Source organism: Meles meles, chromosome 16, assembly GCF_922984935.1.
Source record: "Meles meles chromosome 16, mMelMel3.1 paternal haplotype, whole genome shotgun sequence".
NCBI classification, from domain to species: Eukaryota; Metazoa; Chordata; class Mammalia; order Carnivora; family Mustelidae; genus Meles; species Meles meles.
Window position 1 is genome coordinate 55,424,307 of NC_060081.1, and position 27,559 is coordinate 55,451,865.

The 27,559-nt window shown below is 54.7% G+C and overlaps 1 protein-coding gene across 1 annotated transcript in view; it reads left to right on the plus strand.

Annotated features, from left to right (window-relative positions):
* Positions 1 to 744: 744 nt before the first annotated feature.
* The window catches only part of ANGPT4 (angiopoietin 4), a 42,128-nt gene continuing 15,313 nt past the window's right edge, over positions 745 to 27,559 (plus strand). Inside the window, exons 1-3 of the mRNA XM_045981521.1 lie at positions 745 to 1,633; positions 24,470 to 24,625; positions 26,098 to 26,219. Coding sequence (XP_045837477.1) covers positions 1,325 to 1,633; positions 24,470 to 24,625; positions 26,098 to 26,219 — 587 coding nt within the window. The 5' untranslated portion in view covers positions 745 to 1,324. The remainder of the gene's footprint in view (positions 1,634 to 24,469; positions 24,626 to 26,097; positions 26,220 to 27,559) is intronic.

Consider the following 27,559-nt stretch of genomic DNA (forward strand, 5'->3'; position numbering starts at 1 on the left):
CTGCTCCAACTCACTTAATTTTCACTCTGTGAAGTGGGTGGTATTATTTTCCTCAGTTTGCCAAGAGGAAACAGTGGCACAGAGAGGTTAAGTGACTTGCCCAAGTCACACAGCTGGCATCGCCAGGATTTAGACCAGTAAACAGGTAAGCGAGTTAATCAAACATTCCTCAGTTTCCAGGCAGAGGACTCACATACATTCATCCTGTAAGAGACAGGAGTTACCCTGCTGACAAAGTAGAATATGGGGCACAGAGAAATTCAGCTGCCTACCCAAGGGCCAGAGGCTGGGGAGAAGGATTTAGAGGCAGCCCCCTCTGGCTCCAGGACTGGCAGAGACACTTCTTCACCCCAAGCTATTCTCCTTGCAATCCATTTCCCCACTCTGGCCAAAGGCAGTTCTAGAACAATCTGCCCCAGGACAGGACAGCCTCTCATTAGTGTCACAGCCACTGAACCAGAGCCACCCCAGGGCACGACATCTCCCCAGGCCCCAAGGGAGAAGGGAGGGCCGGAGCCAGCTCCCAGCTAGAGCGCCCACTTCCCTGGCCTAGAAAGGATCTTCTCGGACTCTAGGAACGGTTTGGACTCACTACCTCCTCCCCAGCCTCACCCCTCTGCCCCCCCTTGCTCTCTCTGGGGTCACTTCGCTTGTGTTCCAAGCGCTAACATGGAATCAGAGGGGGGAAGGTAGGGGGGGAGCGGGAAGGGGAAGGGGAGCTGAAACTTGAGATCCCGGCCTTGGTGGGGGGAGTTTGGAGAGAGACAGAGAGAGAGAGAGAGAGAGAGAGACAGAGACAGAGACAGGAAGAGAGGGTTCAGTTGGGCTTGGTTTTCTGAAACAGGCAGCTTTGGGGGTTTGGTGCCTGTGAGTGTGTGTGTGAGTGTGTGTGTGTGTGTGTGTGTGTGTGTGTGTGTGTGTTGTTTTCTTTCTCTCAGGGAGGCCAAGCCTCCACTGGATAATAAAAGAACTCAGGGGCCAGGCCAAGCCGGGGGAGCAGGGCCGGTGTGGGGACAGGGCAGACGTGGGCAGGAGCGAGGAGGAAGGCAGGCAGAGGGGGAAGATTCGAGGTGAGGGGGTGTCTGCGGGCGGGAGCACGGGCGGTGGGAGGAAGCTGAGCAGCTGTGGTATTTGGAGCAAGTATAAATAGCCGCCTGGACAGAGATCTGCCAAGCAGGGGTTTGCCGCTGTGGGGCTCTGGGGGCAGGCCTGTCCGCCCGCGGCTGGCCACGGCAGCACATCCCCGGAGCAGAGCCGGGCGGGGGGCAGGCGGAGTGCCGGGGGGGCTCTGAGCCTGCAGACCTCGCCCTCGCCGTTTCTCCGGATGCTCTCCCGGCTGGCCATGCTGCTGGGCGGCCTCCTCCTCGTCGTGGCCACCGTGACCGTGGCCCAGCGGAGGGGGCAGGAGGCGGCTGGGCGCCGCCGGGCACACCGCGTCCAGCACGGCCAGTGCAGTTACACCTTCGTGCTGCCCGAGCCGGAGCCCTGCCCGCCGGAGCCGGAGCCCTTTGGGGGCTCCAACAGCCTCCAGAGGGACTCGCCAGCTGCTGCCCTGAACCTAGGGGATTGGCCTGCGCAGCGAGTGCGACAGCTAGAGAAGGTGCTGGAGAACAACACTCAGTGGCTGCAGAAGGTAAGGGCTGGGCCTGCAGGGGCGCGGTGCGGGGAGGCACAGGGATCTGTCCGGTGGATAGGTGGGGAGTCCTCCCCAGAAGCCTTCCCCAGTGCAAAGGCCAGGCTGATCGAACCCGTGTCTCCGATTTGTACAGACTGGACAAAGGGGAAACAGAGAGGGACAGGGATGGCCCAGATGCCACACAGCAAAACGAGGCAGGCTCAAAGTTGGAAAACTGGCTCCCTCACAGCCATTCATTCCCTTATCTGAGCAAAATCCACTGAGCTCTGATCCGGGGCCTGACCCATCCTAGGTACCAGGGATATAACCGTACACAGAACAATACAACCCTTGCTGGCCTGGTGGGGGCCATAAAGAGATGAGCAATAAATATATGCTAAGTCAGATGGTGAAGCAAGGTGAAGGCGGGAAGAGGGCAAGCAGTGACTGGGTGGCTATTTGAAGTCAGATAATCTAAGAGGACTTCTCAGAGGAGGTGACGTTTAAACCCAGAGAACAAGTAAGGTAATGCAGCAGCCCATGCGGATACCTGCTGGGAAGGCGTTCGCTACAAGAGGCCTGCAAGTGCAAAGGCTCTGAGGTGGGAATGCAGTCAGGGTGCCTGGGGAAACGCCGGGACAGGCAGGGTGCCTGGGGAACCGCAGGGACCACGGTGGAGCAAAGGAGGGAAGAGAGGGGTGCTCGAGCTGATCTGAGAGGTGAAGGGAGGCAGGCCATGTCATGCCTTGGGGGGACCACTGGGAGGACTCTGGCTCTTGCTCTGAACATCACAGGAGCCAGTGCAGACCTTGGAACAGGGGAGACACAGCTGATTTGTTCTGAACAAAATACCCTGCAGGGAGCAGGGTGCATTCTGGGAGCCCGAGGAGGGGGCTGCTCAGCTGCCAGGCGAGGGGAGATGGAGGCCTGGATGGAGTGGGACGGGGCTGGGGATATCCTGCTTTATTCTGCAGGGTGGCCACTCAGCCCTGTTGATGAGGAGCTGAGGACACCCCCGGCTGCTCTGGCCCAAGGCCAGGACCCCTCCAGAGTCTTCTGTCCTCATTCCTTCAGCAAACAGTGAGCCCCCGCTGTGTGCCAGGCCTGCAACAAGGCACTGAGCACAGAGATGAACAAAGCCGATGTGGCCGCATACAGGCCTGGGGGCAGGAGGGGTGTCCTGTGGGTTCCCAGACGGGGTTACCAGGAAGCCCTAAGTAGGAGCAACCAAGGGAGAGAGTGAGACCCAGGCCGTAGGTGCAGAGGACAGTCTGAGCAGCAACACACACGATGGAGGGTAGTAGCCCAACTCCTAGAGGCTTCGGGTGTATTAAACAGCACAGAGCAACTGACAGGGAGCGTCTCCAAGGAGCAGTGCCTTCTCACCCCTTGCTTTCCAAACTGTTCAGATCATGCACCCAATCAGCAAACAGGGTCCATGCACATTTATTTAATATTTTTTGCACATGTACCCATATTAATGCAAGTACAGGGAATAAAATGAAAAGGAACCCTCCATTTTCAAAAAGGTGACCTACGAAATCATCATGTCAGTTGAAGTTCTGAGGGTTTCCTCTGTTTTCCAAAGAATTGCCTTGAGCACACCTGGATTTATCTGTCCCCAAGGTGGGGAGACTGCCCTACGTGAGACTAACCAATCGGCTTTCCACACATTTGCATATCACTTACAGCGCGCACACTTAACCGTCTGTCTTACTCCTGCCCTGATCTCAGCATCTCCCCATAGGCCCTTGCCTACCTGGCTCCCACCCCCCTGCCCTGCCACACTGCCAGCCTGCCCCTATCCCACCCCAAGGTCCCCTCGAGAAGGTTCTTGCCCTCCCAAGCTGGAGTGGGGGCTCCATGCAGCCTTGAAGTCTGTGTGTTTCCTGGTCCGTGAGGATCATTCCAAACCTTGCCTCCTCCTCAAGCCTCCATCTTTACTGTCTCCCATCCTCTCACCAGACCAACGACCCCCTGCTTCAGTGAAAAATGGGGACAAAGGGAGAGCCACCCTTCAGCTGCCTCTCCCACACCTGCAGGTTCACCCACGCATCCACTAGTCCCCAAGAGTTTTCTTCGGCTCAGAAGGAAAAGGTTCCTTCAGGGGCCAAGGCTGCTGTTCCTTCCTAGGATACAGATCCCATCCCCAACCCCTACAGCCCCTGAACTTCCCCAAGCCGACTATCCCCTCCTGTGCTCCCTCTCTGCTGATTCTTCCCTTCAGGGTTTGAGCCCATCTAAGTATCTCCCATTAAAAAAAAAAAAAAAAGAAAGAAAAAGAAAAAGAAAAGAATGAAAAAAAAAGAAGTAGAGGTAGAAGAAGAAGGAGTAGAGGAAACAAGCCTCCTCTCCAGGCCACACCCTCTCGGACTTCTGGCCTGGCTCTCAGAAATCCACACAACCCGCCTCCATTTCCTCACCTCCCACGTACTCCTTCCCCCAAAAGTCACCTCCCACATGCCACCTCCCACATCCCAAGGCCACGACTCAGTCTTCATCATACTTGATCTCATGACAAATTTAATGTTGCTGGCCAGTACTATCCTTCCAGAAACGGTCTCCATCAGCAAGTCCTCAGCCACAAAACACACCTCCCCTGACCTACCTCCCAACCGCTTTCCCTCCCTCTGCAGCCGCCTTGGGCTCCCTATTTCCACCCTGGCCCCCACAGTCCATTCCCTTAGCAGACAGAGGGATCCTAAGTTAGATCCTGTCCGTCCTCTGCATAAAACCCTCCTGGGGCTCCCATCTCTTTGGAATAAAAGCAAAAATTCTTAGTCCCTAGAACACCCCTTCTCCCAGATGCTCACAAGGCTCACCCAGCCCCCTTCGGGTCTCTGCTTAAATGTCACCCCCATAGGGTGGCTCTCCCTGTCCGCTCCATTTAAAACAGCTACCCTCCCTCCATTTCTGACTTTGGTTTTCTCTCTTTGCACGTCCCACTACCCATTCTTAAAGCACTTTTGTGGGTCTCTGTGCTCCAGGAGAGCAAGGATCATAGCTGCTTTGTTCATGAGTGAGTGCCCAGAGCCTGGCACAGCGCCTGGCAGAGCAGGTGCCCCTTACATGTCTGCGGAGTGAACGAGCGCACGGATGCGTGAACATCCCTGAGTCCCTCCAGTCGCTCCGGGCCTCCTCCTCCCCCACCCCCCGAAATGCTAGTGTTGCCCAGGACTCTGTCCCCGCTCTTCCTTTCCTCTCACACTTCATGACACCATCCCCAGGGCTGCCCCCAGCGCTCCTGTGGCAGTCTCCCACCTGCCCCCTGATGACACCAAATCGGCATCTGACAGTCTCCTGAGCCCCAAATCCATGACCCGTGACCCCGCAGGCGTCTCCCTGAGGTCAGGGTGCCTCAACCCCGAAGCTGCCTGGCTCTCAGCTCTTCCCTCCCTGCCTACCTGTCTCTCTTAAGGCCTTCTGCAGCCCTGGGCTGTCCTCCGTGCCCACCTGTCCCGAGACAGCAGGTCCCACCTGCCTTGTGGCCTTAGCCTCTCTCCTTGTGGTTCATCGTCCTGTCTCCCCAGCTGCCACCCCACGCAGGCCTTGTCATCTCCCCACTGGCTTCTCTACTCCAACATCACCCACTCATCCCTCTTTGATTCCCCTGGGTGCCCAGTCCTCAGGCAACATGGACTGAGCCAAAGGATGAATTTAGACCAGAGGCTCTCAGGTCGGGTCCCCCCAGGCCACCTCTTCTGCCTGAAGTGCAATGTCCTCTCCAGATGTCCATGGGGCAGAGAATGCCAGTGTTGGAGTCAGGCCGACCTGAGTTCACATCCTGGTCTGACACTTGCCACGTGGTTGTGGATGAGTAAGTCTCAGTTGCCCCATCTGCAAAATGGAGCAAATGGCAACATGCTGGGGGATGGCCGGGAGGACCACTGAGATGGCTCCCACGCCACCCTCAGCCTGCTGCCCTGGGCAGAGCGTGTGCTCCGTGAAGACCCAGCCAGATGGGGAGGATCAATGGGCTCTTACTTCATTCAGCCGCATCACTAGTTTGAGCCCGGCACTGCTGGGTGAGGGCGGCTCAGCCCGGGACAAGTCAGTCCAAGGTTCCCCAGCACAGTCACCTGGGGGCTGGCAATGTTGCTCATCCCTGCTGGTGTCCTCTAGGGCTTCCCGGTCCCGCCTGATCTCTGCTGGGGTCCAAGCAGGTGTTTGCTCTTGGTTGAATGCCCCTTTCATGCCCTTTGGGCTGGGCCTATCTCAGAGTCTTTGAAACCCCAAGGCCTCTTCTTGGTTTCTGCGGTAACATCCCAAAGGAGAAAAAAAAATGAGATTCAGAATATGCTGATGGAGAAGCGTCATCATCACCACCATCACCATTAGGGATTACTGGGAATGAGCTGAGAGATCTGGCCTCCCCAGATCGAGCTCTTGGCAAGATTCCAATCATCAGGGTGCCTGGGTGGCTCAGTGGGTTAAGCCTCTGCCTTCGGCTCAGGTCATGATCTCAGGGTCCTGAGATCGAGTCCTGCATCGGGCTCTCTGCTTAGCGGGGAGCCTGCTTCCTCCTCTCCCTCTCTCTCTCTGCCTGCCTCTCTGCCTACTTGTGATCTCTGTCTGTCAAATAAATAAATAAAATCTTAAAAAAAAAATTCCAGTCATCAGGGTAGACGTAGAAGAGACCCTCCCTGCTGCCAGCCACCCGTGGGCAGCACCTGCTCGGCCTATGCCCCGGACTCCAGCCCCTGTCCCCTGCCCCACCCCACCCCCCACCCGCCCAGTACATAGGTGAGGAAACAGGGGAAGGGGACTTTCAGGAGTCACCTGCAGTGACAGCAAGCCTGGAATCTCACTCCAAACTCCAGGTCCTTTCTCCTGAGTCTGGAGGGTGCCAGGGAGGTGGGTGAGGCAAGATCCGAAAGATGGTGGGGGGTATTCCCTAGTGCCTCAGAATTCCCGAATCCCTGACACTCACTCCCTTGTCCAAGCATGGAGCCGGCCTGCTGGCTGGTGTCCTCCTGCCTGTGCTCGGGATGGGGTTGGGGGGCTACTCCCTCTCCCTCTCCGCTTTCCTCCGTCCCCTCCCCTTCTTCCTTCTACTTCCTTCTACTCTTCTCCTCCTCCTCCGCCCTCCCCCTGGACCGCCTCTGCCCTAATGACTCACGTCTGGAGTCTTCTCTCGGTGGTCTGGGTCGGTTGCGCATCAGCTCCTGGCCCTGCTCCACCTTCTCATCTGGGTGGAAAGCTGCAGCCAGGAATGTTGAGGGGGTGAGCAGACAGAGCCAGAGGGGGTGGGGGTGGGCAGGCTTCCCCAGCAGACTGTGCAGCACGGTGGGGCCTCCTGGGTCCACTGCCTGGGCAACCTTGCGCTGGCCCTGCATTCAGTGCCTCGCCCGTGTGATAAGAGAGTTTGACATGGGCCAAAGAGAAGCAGAACTGGAAAAGCATCTGCCTGCAACAGGTGCTCAGGGAAGGGTCCCTCCTGTTACTGTCATTCCCTGAGTTGACCCAAGTCTCTGTCAGAAAGTGCACTACTCTGCCTTCTCCCGTTGCAGGATCCATTCTACAGATGAGGAGGGTGGGGCAACCCAGGCCAGACACAAGGGCAGCCCAACTTCCTCTGAGCTGCTGGAGTCCCAGGGGCAGGGCAGATGTCAGACCCTAAAACCATGGGGCCTTCTGCTCTCTCTGCGGTCCCAGTGACAGTGGGCCCTCTCTGCTCAGCTCTTCACGTATCTCTGCCTCTCCCTTTTTATCTCTGTGTCTCTTTGCCTCTCGTGGGTCTCTCTCCTGGGACCTTCACCTTGGCCCTGACATTGCCTCTATCTCTGCGTGTGTCTCTGCTACTGGTCTCTCCCTGTCTCTCAGACCCTCCTTCCTTCCCCCATGGATGGGCCAGCCCTCCCATCTCTACCTTCCTGGGTGTCCACAGGCTCTGTCCACCCCAGAACACCCAGGACCCACAAGCCAATGACCAGTGCCCACCCCTCAGCCAGGGTGCTCATCTGGGGCCTCTTTCTCTTCCCTCTCTGCACACCAAAGCCAAGTGGGGAGGGAAGAGGGGCTGGATAACAGCCTCCCAACCTGGCACTGCCCCCAGCCTCTGCTACTCACTCCAGATCCCTGACGCCAAACCTCAGAAGAGCTCCAGACCTCAGCTCGGCGCTTGCAAGGCCCTGCCCGGCTGGATGTGGGTCAAAAGCACATCCAACAGAGCGCAGCGTGGGTTCCTGGCCCAGCCCAAGACCCTCCCAAACTGGCCCGGGACTCCCAGCTGCCCCAGCCTCCCCAGGCTGCCCGTAAATTCTTGGCATTTTCGGCCTTCGGTTATCCAAACAAGAAATGAATCTCAGTTGCCGAACAGAATGTCTTGGGGTTTGGTTTCCTAACCTCACCGCTGGCTGCTTTCTAAGCAGTTTGGGGCTGGGGGGCGGGGAGAGAGAACAGCATCTGCTTCTTGGAGAAATGGGGTTATTTTTCCAAGAAGGGAACCTAGAAATGGCTGGCACAGATGCCCGTGGCCTAGGGATGACCGAGGGCACCACAGGGGCAGCGGCCCCCCAAGCAGCTTCCCCCAGCGAGGGATAGGTTTATTTGTTCAAGCTCCTGGGCCAGGCCATCCCATGGGGGCAGGGCCTTGCATTTCTGGCTCTCTCCTCTGGGGCTCAACAGCTCAGCTGGGCTGGGACGCACCCGGACCCTCTTCCCCATTGTCAACTAGGGCAGGAAATGTGAGAAAACAGACCCCAGGTCAGCCCCCTACGTCTGCACCTCTGGCCTTGGAGCGTTTGCTTAACCTCAGAGTCAGCTCTGAAATGTCTGGAATGGACCCAGAGCCGGGGGTGGGGATAGGGGTGGTCATGTCCCAGTGGGGTCACTGGCCAGCTGTGGGACCCTGGGGAAGCCACCAGCATCACTTGGTCCCTGTAAAGTGGAAATCAAAACACTCACTGCCTCCTGGAGAGCGCACAGGACAAATGAAAGAGAACAGAATTCAAGCCCAGGGTTCACTGAGCATTTACCGTGCGCCACACACCGTCCTACGTGCCTCATGATAATTCCTGCATTGGAGTTTCACAGTGAGCCTCTGAAACAAGACTGTTTGCCCCTTCGCAGATGAGGAAACTGAGGCACCCAGAGGTTCAGGGGCTTGCCCCAGGTCACATGGCCCGAAAGGGGGAGGTCAGATCTAACCCGTGGGCTGTCTGCTGCCTAAACTCACACTCTGGGCCCTAAGACCAGTTTCCTGGCTAATAAATCGGACGGTCCGTTGCGGCCTGGTCCCCGGATACCCAGCTGGGGCCTGCAGAATGGAGAGAACCCTGGCCACCCGAGAGAAACTCACCGATGCTAGATTTTTCCCTTCCCCATGAGCCCCTTAACCACCGAGGGCTTCTGGAAGGTTCTGTGCCAGAGAAGATTTGGTAAGCATCTCAGCAAGCCTCAGCAGCTCTTGAAAGCCAAGGGGACCCAGAACACCGTGGTATCCCCCATCCTTGACCGGAGCCCAGACTAAATCCCACAGAGGCAGACTGTGTGTGGACCTTGGAGCCTCCTCCCCTTCCACCGACGCAGTTTGAACCCCAGCTGCTCCACTGCTTGTTGGCTGTGTGTTCTCAATCACTTTGCCCCTTCTGTGCTTCAGTTTCCTGACCTGTGAATTGGGGGAGCTAATAGAAGCCACTTTGCAGGGTATCGTGATGACATGAGTTAACACACGTGCAGGGCCGGGTAGGACACAGAGGGAAAAAAATCACCTGTCATCCCAATTCCCTGGTCACCTCCCAGTTAATTCCCTTTCAGTGTATTCTCTACTTGTTAAAAGTCCATGGAAAGGGGCGCCTGGGTGGCTCAGTGGGTTAGAGCCTCTGCCTTTGGCTCAGGTTGTGATCCCAGGGTCCTGGGATAGAGCCCCGCATCGGGCTCTCTGCTCAGCAGGGAGCCTGTTTCCTCCTCTCTCTCTCTGCCTGCCTCTCTGCCTACTTGTGATCTCTGTCAAATAAATAAAACTAATCTTTAAAAAAAAAAAGTCCACGGAAATGTTTTAGAAGTACGAAAGGATAGAAAAATCAGATAAAACTCTCGTTCCCACAACCCAACTTAAGAAGCAAAAGCTTCCCGATGCCTCTCAGTTCCTGCCCCTGTCCCTCTTCCTTCCTGATCAGAGAGAGCCACTGTGAATTCAGTGTCAATCACCTCTTACCCCATGGCTTGCCCTCCCTAACCAATGTATAATATTTGTTTCCTCTATAAACAGTGTCGCACGATCTAGATCTTTCTACAACTCACTTTTGTCCACTCAACCTCACAGCTGTGAGATGTGTAACTCTGCAAATGTAGGAAAGATCTGAGCTTCAGTCTCTCCAGCTGTAAACTGGGAGCGGTGGTACGCTCCTGTCTGGGTTTACCACGAGGCCCAGATGCCTAGCGCATGCCAAGGTCCGGGCACGAACCTGATGCAGCTTCAGCTGTCAGGGAAGTTTCTCCTCCTTTCCGGGGTGTGTGATGGCCACAGACTTCCTCTGTGCCAGGCACTGCCTGCCTATCATGTGACATAAACATCAATCCATTAACATCACAACATCCTCAACGCTGAGGATGGTTACGATCCCCTTTGATTTTTTTTTTATATTTTTTATTTAAAAAAACAATTTTTTTTTTTTTATTTGACAGAGAGAGACACAGCGAGAGAGGGAACACAAGCAGGGGGATTGGGAAAAGGAGAGCAAGCTTCCTGCTGAGCAGGGAACCCGACTTGGGGCTTGATCTTAGGACCCTGGGATCATGACCTGAGCCAAAGGCAGACGCTTAATGACTGAGCCACCCAGGCACCCACGATCCACTTTAATTAAGGGGACACTGAGGCCCAGGGAGTTCACATAGCTAGGAAGGGAAAGAGGTGGATTTGAACCCAAGCAGGGACTGGGTCCAGACCTCACACGCAAACACCATGTGGATGGCCTCTCTAGGCCTCCCATCTTACAGATGGGGACACTGCCCCTGGGCATGGCGAGTGACTCAACTATCCTCACCCCAAGGTCAGTGGCAGGGGTTAGATCACAACTCAGGGCTCCTGACACCCAGCTGAGGGCACCTTGTCCCTCCTTCCCTGTAGCAACATGACACACTGCATGTCACGAACCTCATGAAAACTTAATGCGTCCTTACAGTTACTAAGTTCTGGGCTTGTGTGCAGGCATGCACGCACACAGGTGAGAATGTTCTTTCTCCATCCACTCAACTGCCCCTTCCACGGAGGTTTATTAAGAGCTTGCATTGTTAGGCACTGTGCCAGGGATGCAGACCCCGCAGTAAGCAAGGGAGACTCAATCCCTCCCCTCTGGGGGCAGCAGGAGAGACACCAACCTAGTAATTTCTCGTGTGTAATGATCAACCATGATACACGCTGTGAGGAAGACCTCACCTGTTCTAGGAGTAGATAATGGGGGACCCGACCTTGATGGAGGAAGGGCTCAAGGAGGAAGGACAGGGCTGAGCTCTAAAAGGAAGAGAAAGGAAAAGCATTCCAGGCACAGGGAATAGCCAGTGCAAAGGCCTTAGGGTGGAATGAACAAGTGATTTGGAGGAAATGAAAAGCATTCCTTGTGGCTAAAGCATAGAGAGCCAGGAGACATGTGGTCAAGCTGAGACTGGAGTGCTCATCAGGGGCCAGACCATACCTCCCTGGGCCCGATCCTGCTTTCAGGGATCTTGGGTGCTGGGCACTTTTCTGCCCTGTGCCTAGTGAGGGTTGCTCTGCAAAGTTGCTTTGTATGGGCTATGGACTTCTGGACCTGCTCCTCCCTTTCTTGCCTAACCCTGATCCCTCCTCCATCACCCTTTTTTCAGGGTCAGCCTCAGACACCAAAGATGCAAGACGGGTGAGTGGTAAGAGCTCAGCCACTGGATTCAGATCTGAACCTACCAGCTGTGGGTACTGCTCGGTCTCTCCAGGCCTCTGCTTATTCCTTTGTCGAGTGCGGAGCAATCCCTCTTTTCCTCCAGGCTGCTGGGAATCAGATAAGAACAGTCACACACCAGAATTTTGCTGCAGGAAAGCCTGGGGCCACATGGCAAGGCACCCCAGCAAGGCCTCCCTCTTTCTAGAACCTGTTTGTCTCAATTCCCCAAGGTAGAGCTGGGTTGGGAGGCAGGTGGGGCGGGGGGTGCTGTCAAATGATCACTTTAGTCAAGGAGACTTTGCAGAAGTATGGCCTGGTCGATCTGCTCCCAGACAGCCTGGGTTTGCCCATGACAAGCTGCCTGACCTTGGCCAAGTTGCTTAACCATGCTAGGGCTCATCCGTAAAATGGGCTGATAACAGAGAGAGTGGGAACAAAGATCTAATAAGCACAGTGGCTAGAAAAGTGCCCAGCACGTACTATGTGCTGAGCACACATTTGCCAAGCAAAATGGACACACTACCCCGTCCTATGTAGAGGCTGGCCCCCAGGTAGCAGCGAGGTGAGCAATTAGGAGAAATGTGCTTCTTTACTTTCTTCCCATTAAATTCTCAATCTCTGCACAAGGGAAAATAAGAAGGACTCATCTAATGAGTCCCCTTTTAGACAAACCTTCCAAGATCGAGGTTAAGGCCCAGACAACTACGAAAGGAGAGTGGAGTGTAGGGAGGCCAATGGCCCCGGCAGCCTGTTCCCATATTCTGAGAAGCACCCCAGCTTCAGACAGCAAATGTAGGCCTAGCTTCCCCTCCCCCTGCTCTCCCTTCCCCACTCCCCTTCTCTTCTCCCTGTGGCTTCTTTGACTTGAACCGACACTGGGCAGCCCAAAGACACACACACACACACACACCGAGACACACAGACACACACCTCATATGACGTGAGGCTCCGAGAGCGGGACAGCTACGAATATTCGACAGATATTGGTAAACCCCTCCATGTGCCAGGCTCTGCACTAGGCCCCGGGCTACACCAGTGAACAAGATGAAAGAAACCCGGCCCCTGCTGGGTGCAGATTCCAGCACTGCCTGCCTTTATTCCAAGGGCCCCTCTGCCAAGTGGAAACAATGAGCCTCATTTTCTGACAAGGACACTGAGGCCCGGAGAAGCTCCATCACTGGCACGGAAAGGAAATGGCAAAACTGAGACTGGACCAGTGCCCGACTCGGTACTCCGGGTCCCCGCTAGACTCAGGGCTGTAGCACGAAGTTTGAAGAAGGCCGGCCTGTGCCGGGAATCGTGAGCCGGGCTGAACAGCGCCTCCCTCCACAACAGCCCTCTGGTCCCTGACATACTCCACCTCTGGCCCCCTGCCCACTTGCTCTGCACTCTCTGAGCCCTGGCCCAGAAGAAGAGCAAGGGAGGGGAAAGCAGCCAGGAGGGCTGGTCCTGGCGGCTCAGAACCACAGGGTCAGGGCCTGTGTGGGCCCGGAGGGGAAAGGGAGGGGGGCTGGACAAAGGCAGAAGAAGAAGGGCCAACCCTTGGCCATCAGGCTCAGAGCCATGAAGTCAGCCTTGTTGCAAAAATGAGGAAACTGAGTCATAGGGACAATGGGGCAGGGGTGTGACGCACCCAGCCTGGTAGGGGCAGCACCTAGGAACAAGAGGGTCCGGACACTGGCAACCACAGCAAACGTAGCGCGTTCCTTCACTACTGTGGCACAACACATTCCCCTCAAACATGTCGCAACTTAAAAGAACCACACACAGTTACCATCCCTCGGTCTCTGAGAGTCTGGAATTCAGGCACAGCTTGACAAGGTAGCTCTGACACGGGTTTTCTTCACGGCTCTGTACTCATGCCAGCCGGGGCTGGAGTCCTCTGGAGGCACCCCTGGGGCTGGAGGACCAGGCTCCGGGTGGCCCACTCCCAGGGCTTGTAGGTGGGTGCCGGCCCACGGCATGGGGGTGGGAAGGCTCCACTCTTGCAGACAGGCTGCTGGCGGGTCCTCAGGACAAGGCAGCCAGTATCCCCCCAAACCAGAAGCCCAAGAGGGCGCAAAGCAGAAAGCCTCACTCGGACATTTCTATAAGGTGCCATGGTCGTCGTGGCCAGTCCTGGCCCAGTGAGGGACGCACAGCGCCTGGCACACATACCAGGAGGTGGGACTCTTGGAGCCCGGAGTCTTGGAGTCTGGCTGCCTCCAGGTGCCCCTGAGCGGTGAAGGTTGTGCTCTCCACAGCTGCAGGCCGGCGTTCTGAGTCGTCTCTGCCGCTCAGAGGCTGTGTGACATGGGCGATGGGCTCATCTTCTCGAGCTTCTTTTCCTCACCTGTAAAATGGGGATGATGAGAGAGCCAAGGACAAGAGGGGCTCTATGTGTCGGGCCTTCGAGGCCAGGCCCACACACACCTAGTGCTTTGGAGACCTGACGGCCTTCCGCGGTGCCTGGCTGCAGGGCAGAGCCCGGCCCACCCCTCAAGCGGGAACAAGGCCTGCTCCGGTCTCTGTGCTCTCCCCAGCATCCATGCACCGGTCCCGGCACATCTGAGCAAATCTGTTGAACAGATGAATGAGTGTCACATCATTTCTAGAACGTGTCTCCTGAAGGCAACCCCGGCTGGCTCCCTGCCTTGCTGTGGACCTCCCCGAGCTCCAGCTGTTGAGGAGCCCCCAGCAGCCGCGCCAGCGTTTCTGCCCCTGTCCGTCCGCCTCTCTCCAGGTGTCTCCAGACTGCTTTCCAGCAGCCAGTTATTCTGTGGAAATCTGCCACTCCTGACATAACACCGACTATTCGTCCTTTCAACAAATATTTACTAAGTGCCTCTCGGGGGCCTGGGACCGGTTGAGCCCAGAGGATGTGGCCGTGACCATGGCAGCCCTATGTGCCTGGGACTGATATTCCTGGGGAGAAAATGGACAGCTAGGAGATCCCGGCCGTGATTTCAGATGTGTGGAGTGTCGTGAAGAAACCAGGTGGCTGCAGTGAGAGGAGGAGGGAGAGGGGGCTCCGTGTTTACCTTTGATGGGGTAGCCAGGGAACACGTCTCGGGAGTGGTGACATTTGGGGGGAGAGCCGAGAGTCAGAAGGAGCCTGACACGGTGCTCCTGAGCTGGGGGCTGTGGATGTGTGTCCGGAGGACTCTGTTGGGCAACACTCCAGCTCCTGTGGCCCCTGCTGCAACCCCAGGGCCCCTCCTCCTCCGATACGAGTGTGGAAACGACAGACAGGACCTCTGCCAAGGACCGTTTGTTCACATCACAAGCATCCATGCCCTTGAACTTGGCGGTTCTGCGTCAAAGGCTTCATGCCTGACACAGTGATGCAGGAGAGCTAGGTGACCTGTGGGCAAGGATGCTCCCAGAAGCCCTGGTGTGGTGGCAAAAGCCTGGAGATGACCGCAGCTGTCAGGGACTGGTTGCACAAATAGCGGTGGCCGCGGACAGAGGGCCGTGAAGCTGTTAAAGCCATGAGGCAGGGCTGTCTGGATGGCTCTGGATGCAGGCTCCACACCGTGTTCTCAGAGAGAAGTGGCAGGTGCAGAGGAGGGTGCAGAAGATTTACGAGCCCGAAGTGCAGGAGATTTGAGCGCGCTCGCTGGGGGCACCGGCATGGACATGGAGTCTCCCTGGAAGTGAGCCCCCGCACGTCCTTCAGCGGCCTGTGGGAGGGGAAGCAGGGCAGGGCTGCGAGAGGCGTTAGCCTTCCACGTCCTTTGAGTTCTTGGGTTTCTGACAATGTGCTCATTTCACCCATTCCCGCCCCCAAAAAAGAAAAAAATTAAAATGATAAAAATACACATATAAATTGAAATACACACACACACACACACACAGATATCAAAGTTCCGTTCTTCCAGATTTTCATGGGTCTGGCTACCTTGGGCTGTTAGTCTCTGTGTGCAGCCTCCTATAAAGTACTTTCCTGATCAGGGCTTCGGTTTCCCCATATGGGAAATAGAGCTGGCTGTGTGGTCCCTGCAAGTCTTTCAAATTCCCATATCCCTCCTGCCTAGGCTCGGATCCCCGGTTGGTGGTGGGGGTGTGGGATGTGCTGCTTTCCTCTTTATCATCAGGCCAGACTCTCATCTCCCCCACCCTGTACCTTGGGCCTGGGTTCAGCCTGGCTGGCTTGACCCTAATTCCCCCCACCCTCACCTCCAATGCAGCCCAGTTCGGATCCTGCTCTTCGGCAGTTTTGCCCGTTTCCAAAGCACAGACATTTTCTTTTTTCCTCCTGGAAAGGAATTTGCAAAGAAGCATGGTTTCCTTTATTAACGTGGGACACCCCTCCTCCCCCCACCGCCGGCAGGCTTTTGAGCAGAAGGTGCTGTGACCTGGCTTAGGTGTGCTGTGCTCTCTCTGGCTGCTGGGTGGGGCATAGACTGGAGGCTGGGGGGCACGAACAGCAGTTTGGGGCGGCGAGGCTGGGAAGCCGCATAGGAGGTGATGGAGGCCTGGTGCAGGTAGAGGTGGTGGGGCTGGGGAAAGTGGTCAGTTTCTGCACATGATTGCAGAGTAGGGACCACAGATCGGATGTGGGCTTGGGGGAGGAGGAGTGAAGACGGGCTCAAAGAGTTTGGGCCTGAGCCATGGGAAGGATGGCATTTGCTCAGAGATGAAATCATTTGACCAAAGTCACGTAGCTCAGAGCGGGGGGAGCTGAGATGAAAAACTGTGCTCCCTACTGCCTCCCTAAAGTTTCACGGGGGTTGTTTTGGGGCGAATCCCTGGCCTTTCTGTACCGTAACAGACACCCCAGCTCTTGGAAGCTCCTGGTTCTCTTTTGATCTGATTCAGGCATAAGCCTGAGCAGGGGACCGAGAAACTCGGGCGACATGCAGAAGCCAACATCAGGGCTCGCCTGGCTCACTTGTCCTTTGTGTTCCCTGGCAGGAGGTCTACACCCCACTCCTGCACCAGGTGAGGGGACACGGCTTCCACCTGCTTAACTCCTGTCCCAAACCTCCTGTGCCCACTGGACCTGACCTCCTGGCTTTCAGAATCAGCAGATCTGGGTATGACTCTAGGATCTGCTAGCTTGACAGGTGACCTCAGGGAAGTGAGCCTTCATTTGTTCATCCATAAAATGGGGTCAATAGCAGAGGCCCCACGCAGGGGGACAAGAGGCAATTTCTAAGTTGCCCAAGCACAACCAGTAATGATGGGGTTCCATAATGAGTTACTGGGACAACTATCATCCCCCAAGGGCCCCCAAATCCTGTCCCCACTATCACTCCTGGCAAAGTCCCACCAGCAAAGGACAGAAGGACCAGAGGCTGAGACATATGTTCTCCATAAGGACAGAGGCCCCAGCCTTCCTGGGGTGCTGCAGGTGGAGGGGTGCCAAGCCCCCATAATGACAACAACAGTAACAGCTAAAGTCACTGTGCACCCGGCATGCGCCAGGCACGGGTTTGCTGAACACCCCCTCCCCCCAGTCTCATGTGATAGGTAGGCCCCACTACGGTGTCCATTTTACAGCTGGGGAAACTGAGACTCTGAGAGACCACACAGCCAGAAGGCCTCAAAGCTAGATATAAACAAAGGCTTTCTCCAGGCCTGTGGAAAAGAAGTCCAGTTAATGGAAGTTGAAGGTTCCAGAGTCTCCTAAGAGGAGATGCAGGGAGCATTTGCTATGGGCCAGACACCCTTGGGTTCTTTGTCCAGGGGTCTCATTTAGCCTTCACGCTAATCCCAAAAGGGGGTTACTTGGTTCCCCCGTTTCCCATCTGACAGATAAGGAAGTCGAGACCCAGAGGGAAGACACTCCTCTCAGTTCCTATCGCCAGTGTGTGGAGCAGTTAGGATTCACACCAGAGCCTAGAGTTCTGATGCTAGAAGCTTCACCAGCCTCTGGAGGGGTTGCTACGAGGCCTCGTTCTCCTCCTGTGTCCTTCCCACCCCAGGGGGCCAGTCCCACACCCTCCTAGGAGATCCCGCCGGCAGTGACTCAGAGCTAGACACCGTACAGAGATGGCCTTGACTTCCAAAGTGTCCCACAAAGGTTGTGAGGGACCCCAGCCACCCATTCCAGAGCAGCTCTGGCCAGTGGGGGTCATGATGGTGGTCTCTCCCCTACTGGCTTCCGGGCACAAAGGCCAGAAGGGACAAGCCATGAGGCAGCTCGGGCAGGGACTTAATTTAATTTTAATTTTTAAATTTTTTTTTAAGTGCGATTCCGTCCTTACCCATTTTTCTGTTTCCCAGCGGCTGCCCCACAGAGCCACTTTCTTTCAAAGGCAATTCTTCCAGGAGGGGAGGTGTCCAATCCATTCATTCATTCAACTAAACGAGCATCCATGGAGTTACCAATTGCCAGACACCCCCTGAGGCTCCAGAAGCCAAGGGGGGGCCCAGCTCCACCCGCACTCTGGGGAACCAGTGAGGACATGTGCGTTCACCTTTCCCATGCCCTGGGCCTCTCTGGAATCTGGAAAAGCTCTGGACCCTCTCTCTGAAGCAGATTTTTTCAAATGTAAAATTAAATGCATAGATTGACAGAGGAAACACATTGCCTTGAGAGACAGGTATCCCAATACTTTTTAAACAGATTTGCAATACCGACCCCTATGGCTCCTGTGTTAATTCAGTAAATAACAAAATCTGACAATCTAGTACTTTCCATCATTTTGCGGTCATGATGCGTGTAAACGGGATGTCCTGTATGTCCGCAGTCACTGTGGTAAGACACGGGGATGTCTGGGATGTCTCCCGGTGACAAAGTCATGGGCATTGGTACCACCACAGTAGCAATCTGTGGTCCATAGTCCTCACCATGGGTAGAGCTAGGTTCAGTTAGAGATTAGCGGGCCCACTGTGGGGAATGTTCTGCATCTTGCTCATTTCACTCAAGAGTATAACTGGGACCTCTTTTTGGACCATCCTCCGGTGAAGGTCAGACTCCTTCTTTTTAACAGCTGGCTGGTCATCCATGACACAGCCATACTGGAATTTGTCCTGTGCTGGTTATATAACCACACCGCCAGGCCCTTTAGGTAGGTCGTGTCAGGAATCCTCCTCCTCCCCACAACCCAGAGATAGAGCCATGATTACCCTCATTCTAGAGAAGAGGCCGGGCCAGGTAGAGACACCTGCCCAAGGTCAAGCCATCTCTAAGTTGAGAGCTTTGATTCGAACCCAGAGTCATCAGATACAAAGAACTAACTACTCTTTCCTCATTGGATTTTATCTGTCATCAACAAAACGCTTTCCCCAAATAGGAACCTTGGGTATAGTTTTCCAAGGAAGAGACAGGCAGGGCAGGTCACCGTCATTGACCTTCTTTCTGATTCTCAAACGCGCGAGACGCACTCACACCTCAGGGTTTGTGCCTTTGCCTTTCCTTCTGTCTAGAACTCCCTTCCTCCTGAATCTGGCAAGTGGGCAAACCCCTCAGCTCTGGTGAGGGGTTTCCTGCCATTCCGGCCAAGCTCTACCCTGACCTCACTCACTGCCCTGTCTCATCTCCTTCAGCGCACTGGTCACTATTGGAATTTAACCGATGACTTAGGGACCGTGGGCTGGAATCAGAATTTTGTTGCCAATTTTGTTCATTCCTGATTTCCTAGTCCCTAGCACAGGGCCGAGCACACAATAGGTGCTCAAGAAATTCCTGAGTGAATACATAAATAGCACTCAGAGGGATTCGTTTGAAAAACTGTATTTAGTGTTGTAATACGTACTTTCATATGGGACATTTTCTAGAATCTTGTTTCAGTGGGTTTGTTTTTTACCAAGTTGTAGTCACAAGGTGAGGCACACCCGTCTAACATATGGTTTCATGAGTATGACGAATGTATACAGACATGCAACCACAACCACAATCATGACACAGAACACTGCCAACACCTCAGAAATTTCTATGACCTTTTGCAGTCAATTCCCAACCCCAGACTCCCGTTCCTGGCAACACCATGGATTCCATCTTTTCCAGAAGTCACATCAGTGGAGTCCTACAGTATGTAGGCTTTTGAGTCTGGCTTACTTCACTCTGTGTAGTTCATCCTTTTTGTTTGCGCACATCGCTAGCTCCCTGGATGGAGTCAAGGATGGTTACTTATCCGTAGACGGTTGCTTCTCCATTCTCTAGTTGTAGACTTTTTTTGTACAAATGACGTGGGAGAAAAGCAGGCTTGAGGGGATGCCCATCTGTGATCTGTCCAGAATACCTTCCTTCCTTACCCAGCCCCTGGAGTCTAAACTCCTTTCCTTTCCTTCAAGGCCGTTTTCAGCTGCCCCCTACCCAACAAGGAGCAAGGGCTCCTGTCCCCGTGTCATAGATCAATAAAGTGAGGCTCAGAGAATTGTAGTCCTCAATTACTAGAGGCCCACAGTTGGAATGTCATAGAGCCAAACTAAAACCCATGGCGAAGGGGGAGGGTTGGTAGCCCCAAGGCCAGAGATCAGCCTCTTTGTAGGCTGGAGAGATGGAGGACAGAGACCTGTCATCATCACAGGTCAAGGCCCCTGTCCTCCATCTCAACCCTGAGAATCTGCCAGCATGACGGTGACAGGAAAGAGGCAGGTCCAATTCTAAGGTTGGGGGTGGGGGTGGGGAGGGGACTTTGGCCGATCTCATCCTGGGCTGGCTCCTTCATTAGGACCCTTCCCCCATCCTTCCAGCCTGTGCCTGAATCCTGGACCAGACCCAATCCCCAACACACAGGCCAGCATTACTCGCCAGAGCTCAGCATGGCCAAAATGGGCCCATCTGGCCCAAATTACCCATCCGAGGACCCATGCTGGTGGGTGGGTGTGGCAAATTGGGTGATGGGCCCCAGCTGCGGGTGGCCTGGGTCCCACCCAGCCACTCACAGCCACAGGACAAGTGGGGGACCAATGAGGGTACTTAGGGAACTCCTGTCATTTGAGATGACCCCTAAGCTACCCCGAGTCCCCAACCTGGCTCTGCAGACCTGAAAAAAAAACCCTGGGCAAGGAGTTGGGGAACCTAGCCCACAAGGCAGTGACCTTGGGCAAGTCTTCTGGGCCTCAGTTTGTCCATCTGCAAATGAGAGGCTTGGGGGAGATGCGTGAGAGTCTCATCTCCCGAACACACTTGCTATTTGTCTGCTTAGGGCCTGGGAGTCTGCATTTTTAAGCCAGGCTCCAGGATGTCTGTGACTCCTGGGGTGAGCGAGAGCAGCCTCCTTATAGCTCTGCCTCCCCTATCCCCCCTGTGCACATTAGCAATCCCAGGGAGCTAACAGAGGCATGGTAGCAAGCACACCTGAAGCCAACCCCGGGGGACAGCAGTAGCCTGGCCCAGGGCCCAGGGAAGAGAGCAGATTCAACACTGGCATTGGGATCGTAGTGGTCGGAACTCCCCAGGAGATGGAGCGCAGCAGATGAGAAAAAGAAAAGCATTAAGGATAAGGTCTCGGTTTGGGGCCAGTTGCCGAGATGGGATAAATAAGGGGAGTGAGGGAGAGTCGGTGGGGATGCAGAGACAGGGCAGTGGGAGCTGATGAACCAAGGGGTCCACGTTGGATATTTTTGCCTGAGATGCTTGTTGGAAGCCCACGTGAGGATGTCAGGTTGGCGGCATGTGGAGGGGAGAAGGGTGGTGGGAGGCAGAGTGGCACCATCAGCACTTGACAGTCGTAGGACCAACAGGAGCACCTGCAGTGCGGGCCTGATGCATTTGGGGCCCCGAACACTTTGACATCTGGTCCTGGGTGAAGCTGGTAGATTAGTTTTCAGAGCAACGCTTTTAAATGCGTAAAATAAAAACCCAAGACCACCCAGCGATGTTGTCACTGTCATCAAAACAGCAAATAGCAAGTCTGTGCTCTCGTGGGAAAGTTGTCCAGGGGTGGGTTTGAGAAGGTCCATCGTTCTCAGGTCACGATGAGTAAAACCAGTATTTAAGATGCTGTAACAGGGGCGCCTGGGTGGCTCTGTCGGTTAAGCATCTGCCTTCAGCTCTGGTCATGATCTCAGAGGGAGTCCTGCATTGGGCTCCCTGCTTAGCGGAGAGCCTGCTTCTTTCTCTCCCTCTGGCCTCCCCTGCCACCGCTCATGCTCGCTCACTCTCTCTCTCAAATAAATAAATAAAAGATTTTTTTTTAAAGGTTCTATGCACTTTGCACTTGCACTATGGTGTGGAAATATTGGTGATTTCTATTGGTAATGAAGTTGCAGGATCCGCTAATAGTGCTATGTGTGGCCTACACTCATAATGGAAGGCAATGCCAAACTTTCCTTACAGGTTAGCAAACAAAAGAGTTTTATCTCACCCAAGGTCATGGACACCCTAAATTCTCTCTGAAGACCCTGTGGTCCCCACTAAGGACCTCTGACCTAGGGAGAGAATGTACAGAGAGACAAGGGCACAGAACTGGGCCAAGAGCCCCCTGATATGTAGGATCCTGGTAAAGGAGGAAGCAGAAAGGGGGTGACCATGGGTAGGAGGACAAATAGAGAAGGAGCATCTGGGAAGTGCTTCCAGAACTCGGGAGTGGCCATCTGCCCTGAGTGCTGCTGAGGGGACGAGTAAGAGGACATGGAAGGGTCCCTGGGCCTCCCTTGTTCAGGAGAAGACAATGAGGCAAGTTAAGGAGAGTAGGGGCTCCCAGGGCTGGGGAGGTGGGCTGGACATAGGATTCAACAGTATGGGATATATATATATATATATATTACATACATATATATATATATATTAATTGATTTGAGAGAGTGAGCAGGGAAAGGGAAAGAAGCAGACTTCCTGCTGAGTGCAGAGCCTGATGCAGGGGTTGGGGTGTCTCACTACCCAAGACCACACCCTGAGCTGAAACCAAAAGTCAGGTCAGATGCTCAGCCCACTGAGCCACCCAAGCGCTCCAGTATGGGTTATACTTTTTTTCTTGAATGGGGTAAATACACGGACCTCATTATATGGTTCCTTATGCTTCTTTGTATGCGTGCTCTACACCAAATAATACTGTTAATGTTTTTAGAGGCAAAGGTGGGGATACAGGTGAGAAACTGGAGGCAACTTGAAGAAGTTTTGCTCTTGAGGGGACCAAGGAAATTGCAGCACAGCTGGAGGGACTGTGGGGTCAAGAATTTGTTCTTAGATGGGAGTGGCTGGGACAGCGGGGCGGGGAGCTGATGATGCAGGGGAGGACTGAAGGGGCCCACATGACAAAGCCTTGAGACGCTCCAATGGGCCAGTCTCCCTAGTCCTCGGTCCCTTTTGTGACTGCCTCCCTGGGAGTTCTCACCCTTGAGTGAGCATCAGATTCACCTGCAAGGCTGGGCACCACCCCAGAATTTCTGTTTCAGGAGGTCTACTGCGGGAGGTAGAAATCCGCATTTTTAACAAGCTCCCGGGACACTGCGGCAGGGTATGCACTTCGAGAACCACTGCTGTAGTCAATGTGGCACGACCCACATGCACCCCATCCAGGATCTGACATTGCACTACAAGGGAATGCCCTCCTTCAAAAGCAGGGGTGGGAGGAAGGGACAGGAACAGACTGTTAAGACAGAAGAAGGGAGGGGTGCCCAGGTAGCGCAATCCATTAAACTCTGACTACCGGTTTCAGCTCAGATCGTGATGTCAGGGTCCTGAGATGGAACCCCACTTTAAGCCCCATGTCAGGCTCTGCAGTGAGCACAGAATCTCTTGAGATGCTCTCTCCCTCTGCCTCTGCCCCACCGGCTCGTGTTCTCTCTCTCTCTAAAATAAATAAATCTTTTAAAAAGGAAGGAAAAAAAAAAAGGATGGCAAAGGGGAGAAGAGACCAAGGAGGAAACAGCCAGAGCCTATCCCATCGCCCCCCCCCCCCCCCGCCAAGGTCACCACCTCTCCCTGGGGAGCGCCGGTCTTCCCAGGGACCCTGGGAGTTGCCTTGTCTGTCAGATCTCCTGGAAGACTGAGCAAGAGGGCAAGGGAAGGAGCCAGGGCTGGGCGGGGTGGGGGGGGGGGAGTGCGGGAAGGGGGGTTGTGATGGCTGGAGGCCAGTGTATTTGCAGAATGGAGAGGGAGTGGAGGAGGGGCACCAGCTCTCTGCCTGTGGGCGCAGATCCCTGAGAACACTCTGTTCACCTTTGCAACTTGATCCTGGTCTCATGCCAGACAAGTTTCAACTGCCTTGGGAAAGAGAGCAGCCCTGTCAAAGATATGAATGTTAGCTCGTGGGATCCCAGAACATCCGAGCTGAGAGAACCCTTGGAGTCCAGTTCAGTCTGTTTGGCAGATGGAGGGGGTCGGAAAATAGAAAGTCCAGCTGGGTGGACAGACCAACAAACTCTTGTAATGGACGTGACACTGGGGGCTATTCTCTGACCCTTGCTGCTCCCTCTTTTCCATCGACTCATTGAACACGTATGTATTGAGTATCCACTGAGCACTAAGCATTGTGCTAGATACAGAGATAAAGGGGTAAGACCCAGTCTCTGTCTTCATGGAATTGACATTCCAATGGTAAAATGGACAGTAAACATGTAATATAAACTCAAGGAGTGAAAAGTGGTAGGAAGAGACCTGAAATGACATGAGGGAGTGAGCCATTTAGATGGAGGTGGAAAGGAGGGAGTTTCCAGGCAGAGGGAAGAGCATGTGCAAAGGCCCTGAGGTAGGTGTCTGCTTGCTGTGTTGGAGGGATATGGCAGATGCCAGTGCATCTGGAGCAGAGTGTGGGAGAGGACTGGGAGAAGAAATCAGAGTGGGAGCAGAAGGCTAGGTCATGGAGGGAAGAGTTTGGCTTTTCCTCTAAGATAGGAATCCTGGGAGGGTTTCTTTCTAGCAGAAGAGGAATTTGATTTGATTTAAGTTTAACAAGTTCCTTCTGGCTGCTGAGTAAAGGATGGATTGTACATGGGACAAGGATGGAGGCAGAGAAGCCAGGGAGGAAGCTACTGGAATAGTCCAGGTGAGAGGTAATGTTGGCCTGGCCTGACAGGAAGGCCTGTGCTCGTTGCTCTATGTCCTTCATGAAGACACAGGAAGGGACAGGAGCCTTCCTCCAGCTTCTACAAATGACCCCAGCCCATGATCTCCCCACAGCTAGAAAGGTACATCCAGATGAACTTGAGGTCAGAGCTGGCCCAGGTCCAACAACACATGGTCCAGAACCAGACGGCCACCATGCTGGAGCTAGGCACCAGCCTCTTGAACCAGACCACCGCCCAGACCCGCAAGCTGACCGACGTGGAGGCTCAGGTACAGAGGCCAAGTCTGTGGCATTGAGGGGTGGGGGGAAGGGCTGTGGCCAGCCTGGCTAACTTACAGCCTGGACCATCTGGCCTTGACCTCTGTCCCTGGATAAAGTCTAGGCCTCCTCTGGGCCTGTCGCACCCTGGGGCCCTTCCCCGATGACCCCCATCACAAACCACTCTGACCACCAGGCAGTGCCCCTGGGGGCGGGCCCTGGGCTTGGGTCTTCTGCCTCTGTGACTCCAGTGACTCAGCGTCTGTGCTAGGCACTGGCGTGAGAGGGGGTAGAAGCACTCAGGAGGCTCTGAGAGCTCCAGGGAAAGACAGATCATGAAGAATTCATTCAACCTCATGGGGCCAGCAGCTCTGAGATGGGAGGTAGCAGGAGTGACAGAAGGGGAGGGAGGGAACAAATGTATAAAGAGAAAGGCAAGTAAAGGAATGGATGAAAAGACTGAATGACAAATAGGTACATGTCTGTTGAAACCCTACTGTGTGCCAGGCACAGTGGGAGGTGCCTGGTTCTAGTTCAGAGCAGTAAATGAAACAGGCATGCATCCCTACCCTCAAGCATCTTCCTTTCTAATGACCCCCAGGAGAATGAACATGATAAACCCCCTGTATATGGGAGAGGGTGAGAGTCTCAGGAGAAACCGGCATGGACAGAAGGGAAGGAGTGTGTGCTAGGAGTGGTAAAGGGAGGGCCTGCAAGTTTAGGCAGGGAGGCCAGGAAGGCACTGCCGAGGAGGCAGGATCAGAGCCAGGCTCACCAGGAGGGCCTTCCCGGAACAGGGAGAACAGCATGTGCAAATGTCCAGCAGCAGGACCGTGCTAGCAAGCTCCAGGAACATCGAGGAGGTCAGTGTAGCTGGAGCAACCAGGGGGAGAGGGTGGGCAAGGGTTCACAGAGCCACTGGGGCAGAGGACATCGCAGGATGTTGCAGGCCATGGCGAGGACTGGGACTTTTCCACTGTGTGCTGTGGGAGCCACAGGAAGATTCTGAGCAGACGGGTCACATTTTAAAACGATCCCTGGGGCTGCTCAGCAGAGGAAGGAGTGTAGGGGACAAGGGCGGGGACAGGGAGCCCTTGAGGAGGGTGGCACAGGACACAGGGCAAGAGATGACAGAGGCCAAGAGCAGGGTATGGGCCATGGGAGGGGAGTGGAAGCTGGATCTGACAAGATCAGATGGGGCAGGAGGGGGGTGGTCAAGGGGGACTCCTCCTGGGGCCCGAGCAGCAGGAAAAATGAAACTGCTGTCAAGAAACAGACCATAAACTCAGCAAGGGCCTGTGAGTGAGTGAAGAAAGGAAGGGATAAATGAATGAACGACTATAGGATCTAACTGCTGGGAGGAGGGAAATAGATCAGCACCTTGCTGGAATGGCAGAGCCCCCAGAGAGGGGGGCGGCTGCCAATCGGGGCTCCTGCAGGGTCTGTGTCGTCGCCCCCTTCCCCTTCCTGTTTGCTGGGACAGGTCCTGAACCAGACATCCCGAATGGAGATCCAGCTACTGGAGACCTCACTGTCCACCAACAAGCTGGAGAAACAGCTACTCTTGCAGGGCCATGAGCTCCACAGGCTGCATGGCCGCAACAGGTGGGCGCTAGTGCCCTGGCACCAGGCCAGGCCTAGGGGCAAGGGCCAGCCTGGGACCCAAGTCGGCTGGGACTTGGGATGGGGTGGGGGGGCACCAGAGCCAGGGCTGGGCTGAGGCCGGGGCCAGGGTTGGAAACTGGACTGGAGGTTAGTGCCTAGGCCCAGGGCTGGGGTCAGAGTTGGGGGCCCGGGTTAGGACTGAAGTGAAGGACCATTTACAGGGGGGTCTCAGGGTGAAGCCAGAGCTGGGGTAAGGACTGAAACCAGGGCTAGAGTCCAGACTCAAGCTGGGAGTGAAGGCGGGCCCTGGGGCAGGGCTGGGGGCCCCCTGGGTGGAGACAGAAGACAGACATTTCCCCCAGGGGTTTAGGACACCCTGATTCTTTCTCCATTCTTTCTTTTTTTTTCCTCCTTTCCTTCGTTGTTCATTTATTTTATAAATTTTTAACAATTTTATTGAGCTACAGTTTATATGCTGTGCAATTCACCCTGTAAATTTTTACTTGATTTACTTGCTTGTAAATAAGTAAATCTGATCTTTTCCACTGGTTGCCTTTCCCAGAAGCAACCACATTGCCGGCCTCTCGCCTACACAGGCAGAGAAGAGAGTCTCAGCATTTGTAAGCAAATACACTTGAGGGGAACACCCTGCAAATTACAAAGAATAAAAAAGTGATGGGGTACAGATAAGGCAGAGAAATGGACTCCTGAGGCTGATTTCATCTTGGTTTCGAGCCGAGTGGAGAAAAACTGTCAAGGTCAAGGTGTTAGGGGAGGCAAAACCCACGCTCTGAAGCAGCCACCAGCCGTGTGCAAGGGCAGATTTCATTGTCGCTCACGTGCTGGGTCAAGATAAGGCCATCAGGCCCGCCCAGCTCCCCTGCAGCTAATGATAGTTTGTCCACTTCCTTATTCTTGTGCCCCCACCCCGAGGTGGAAGAGAACAGGGACTGGGACAGTCTGAATTGTCACCAGGTGCCTGGAACTCACAGAAGACAGACAATGTCATCAATAAGCAATTGGCCCATGGAGAGAGCTAAAATTCTAGAGCCCGAGTGTGCCCCCAACTTTTTCTCTTCCTGCCGCAGAATTCAGGGCTCAGGGGAAATTCCTTGTGCCCTGGCTAGACTCGTTGTTCTTGTCTGGAGAATGGGTCAGCATAACCTCATAAATAGGAGGATGTCTCCCTCCCATCCTATCCCTCGGCCACACACCTGCCCACAGCAGAGGTAACCCCTCTTCCTAGTGTCTTGTCCTCTTCCATTCATTCAACCAACAATCACTTTTTTGAGCTCTTACCGCATGTGAGACATTGTTCTAGACAAAGTGAACACATAGAC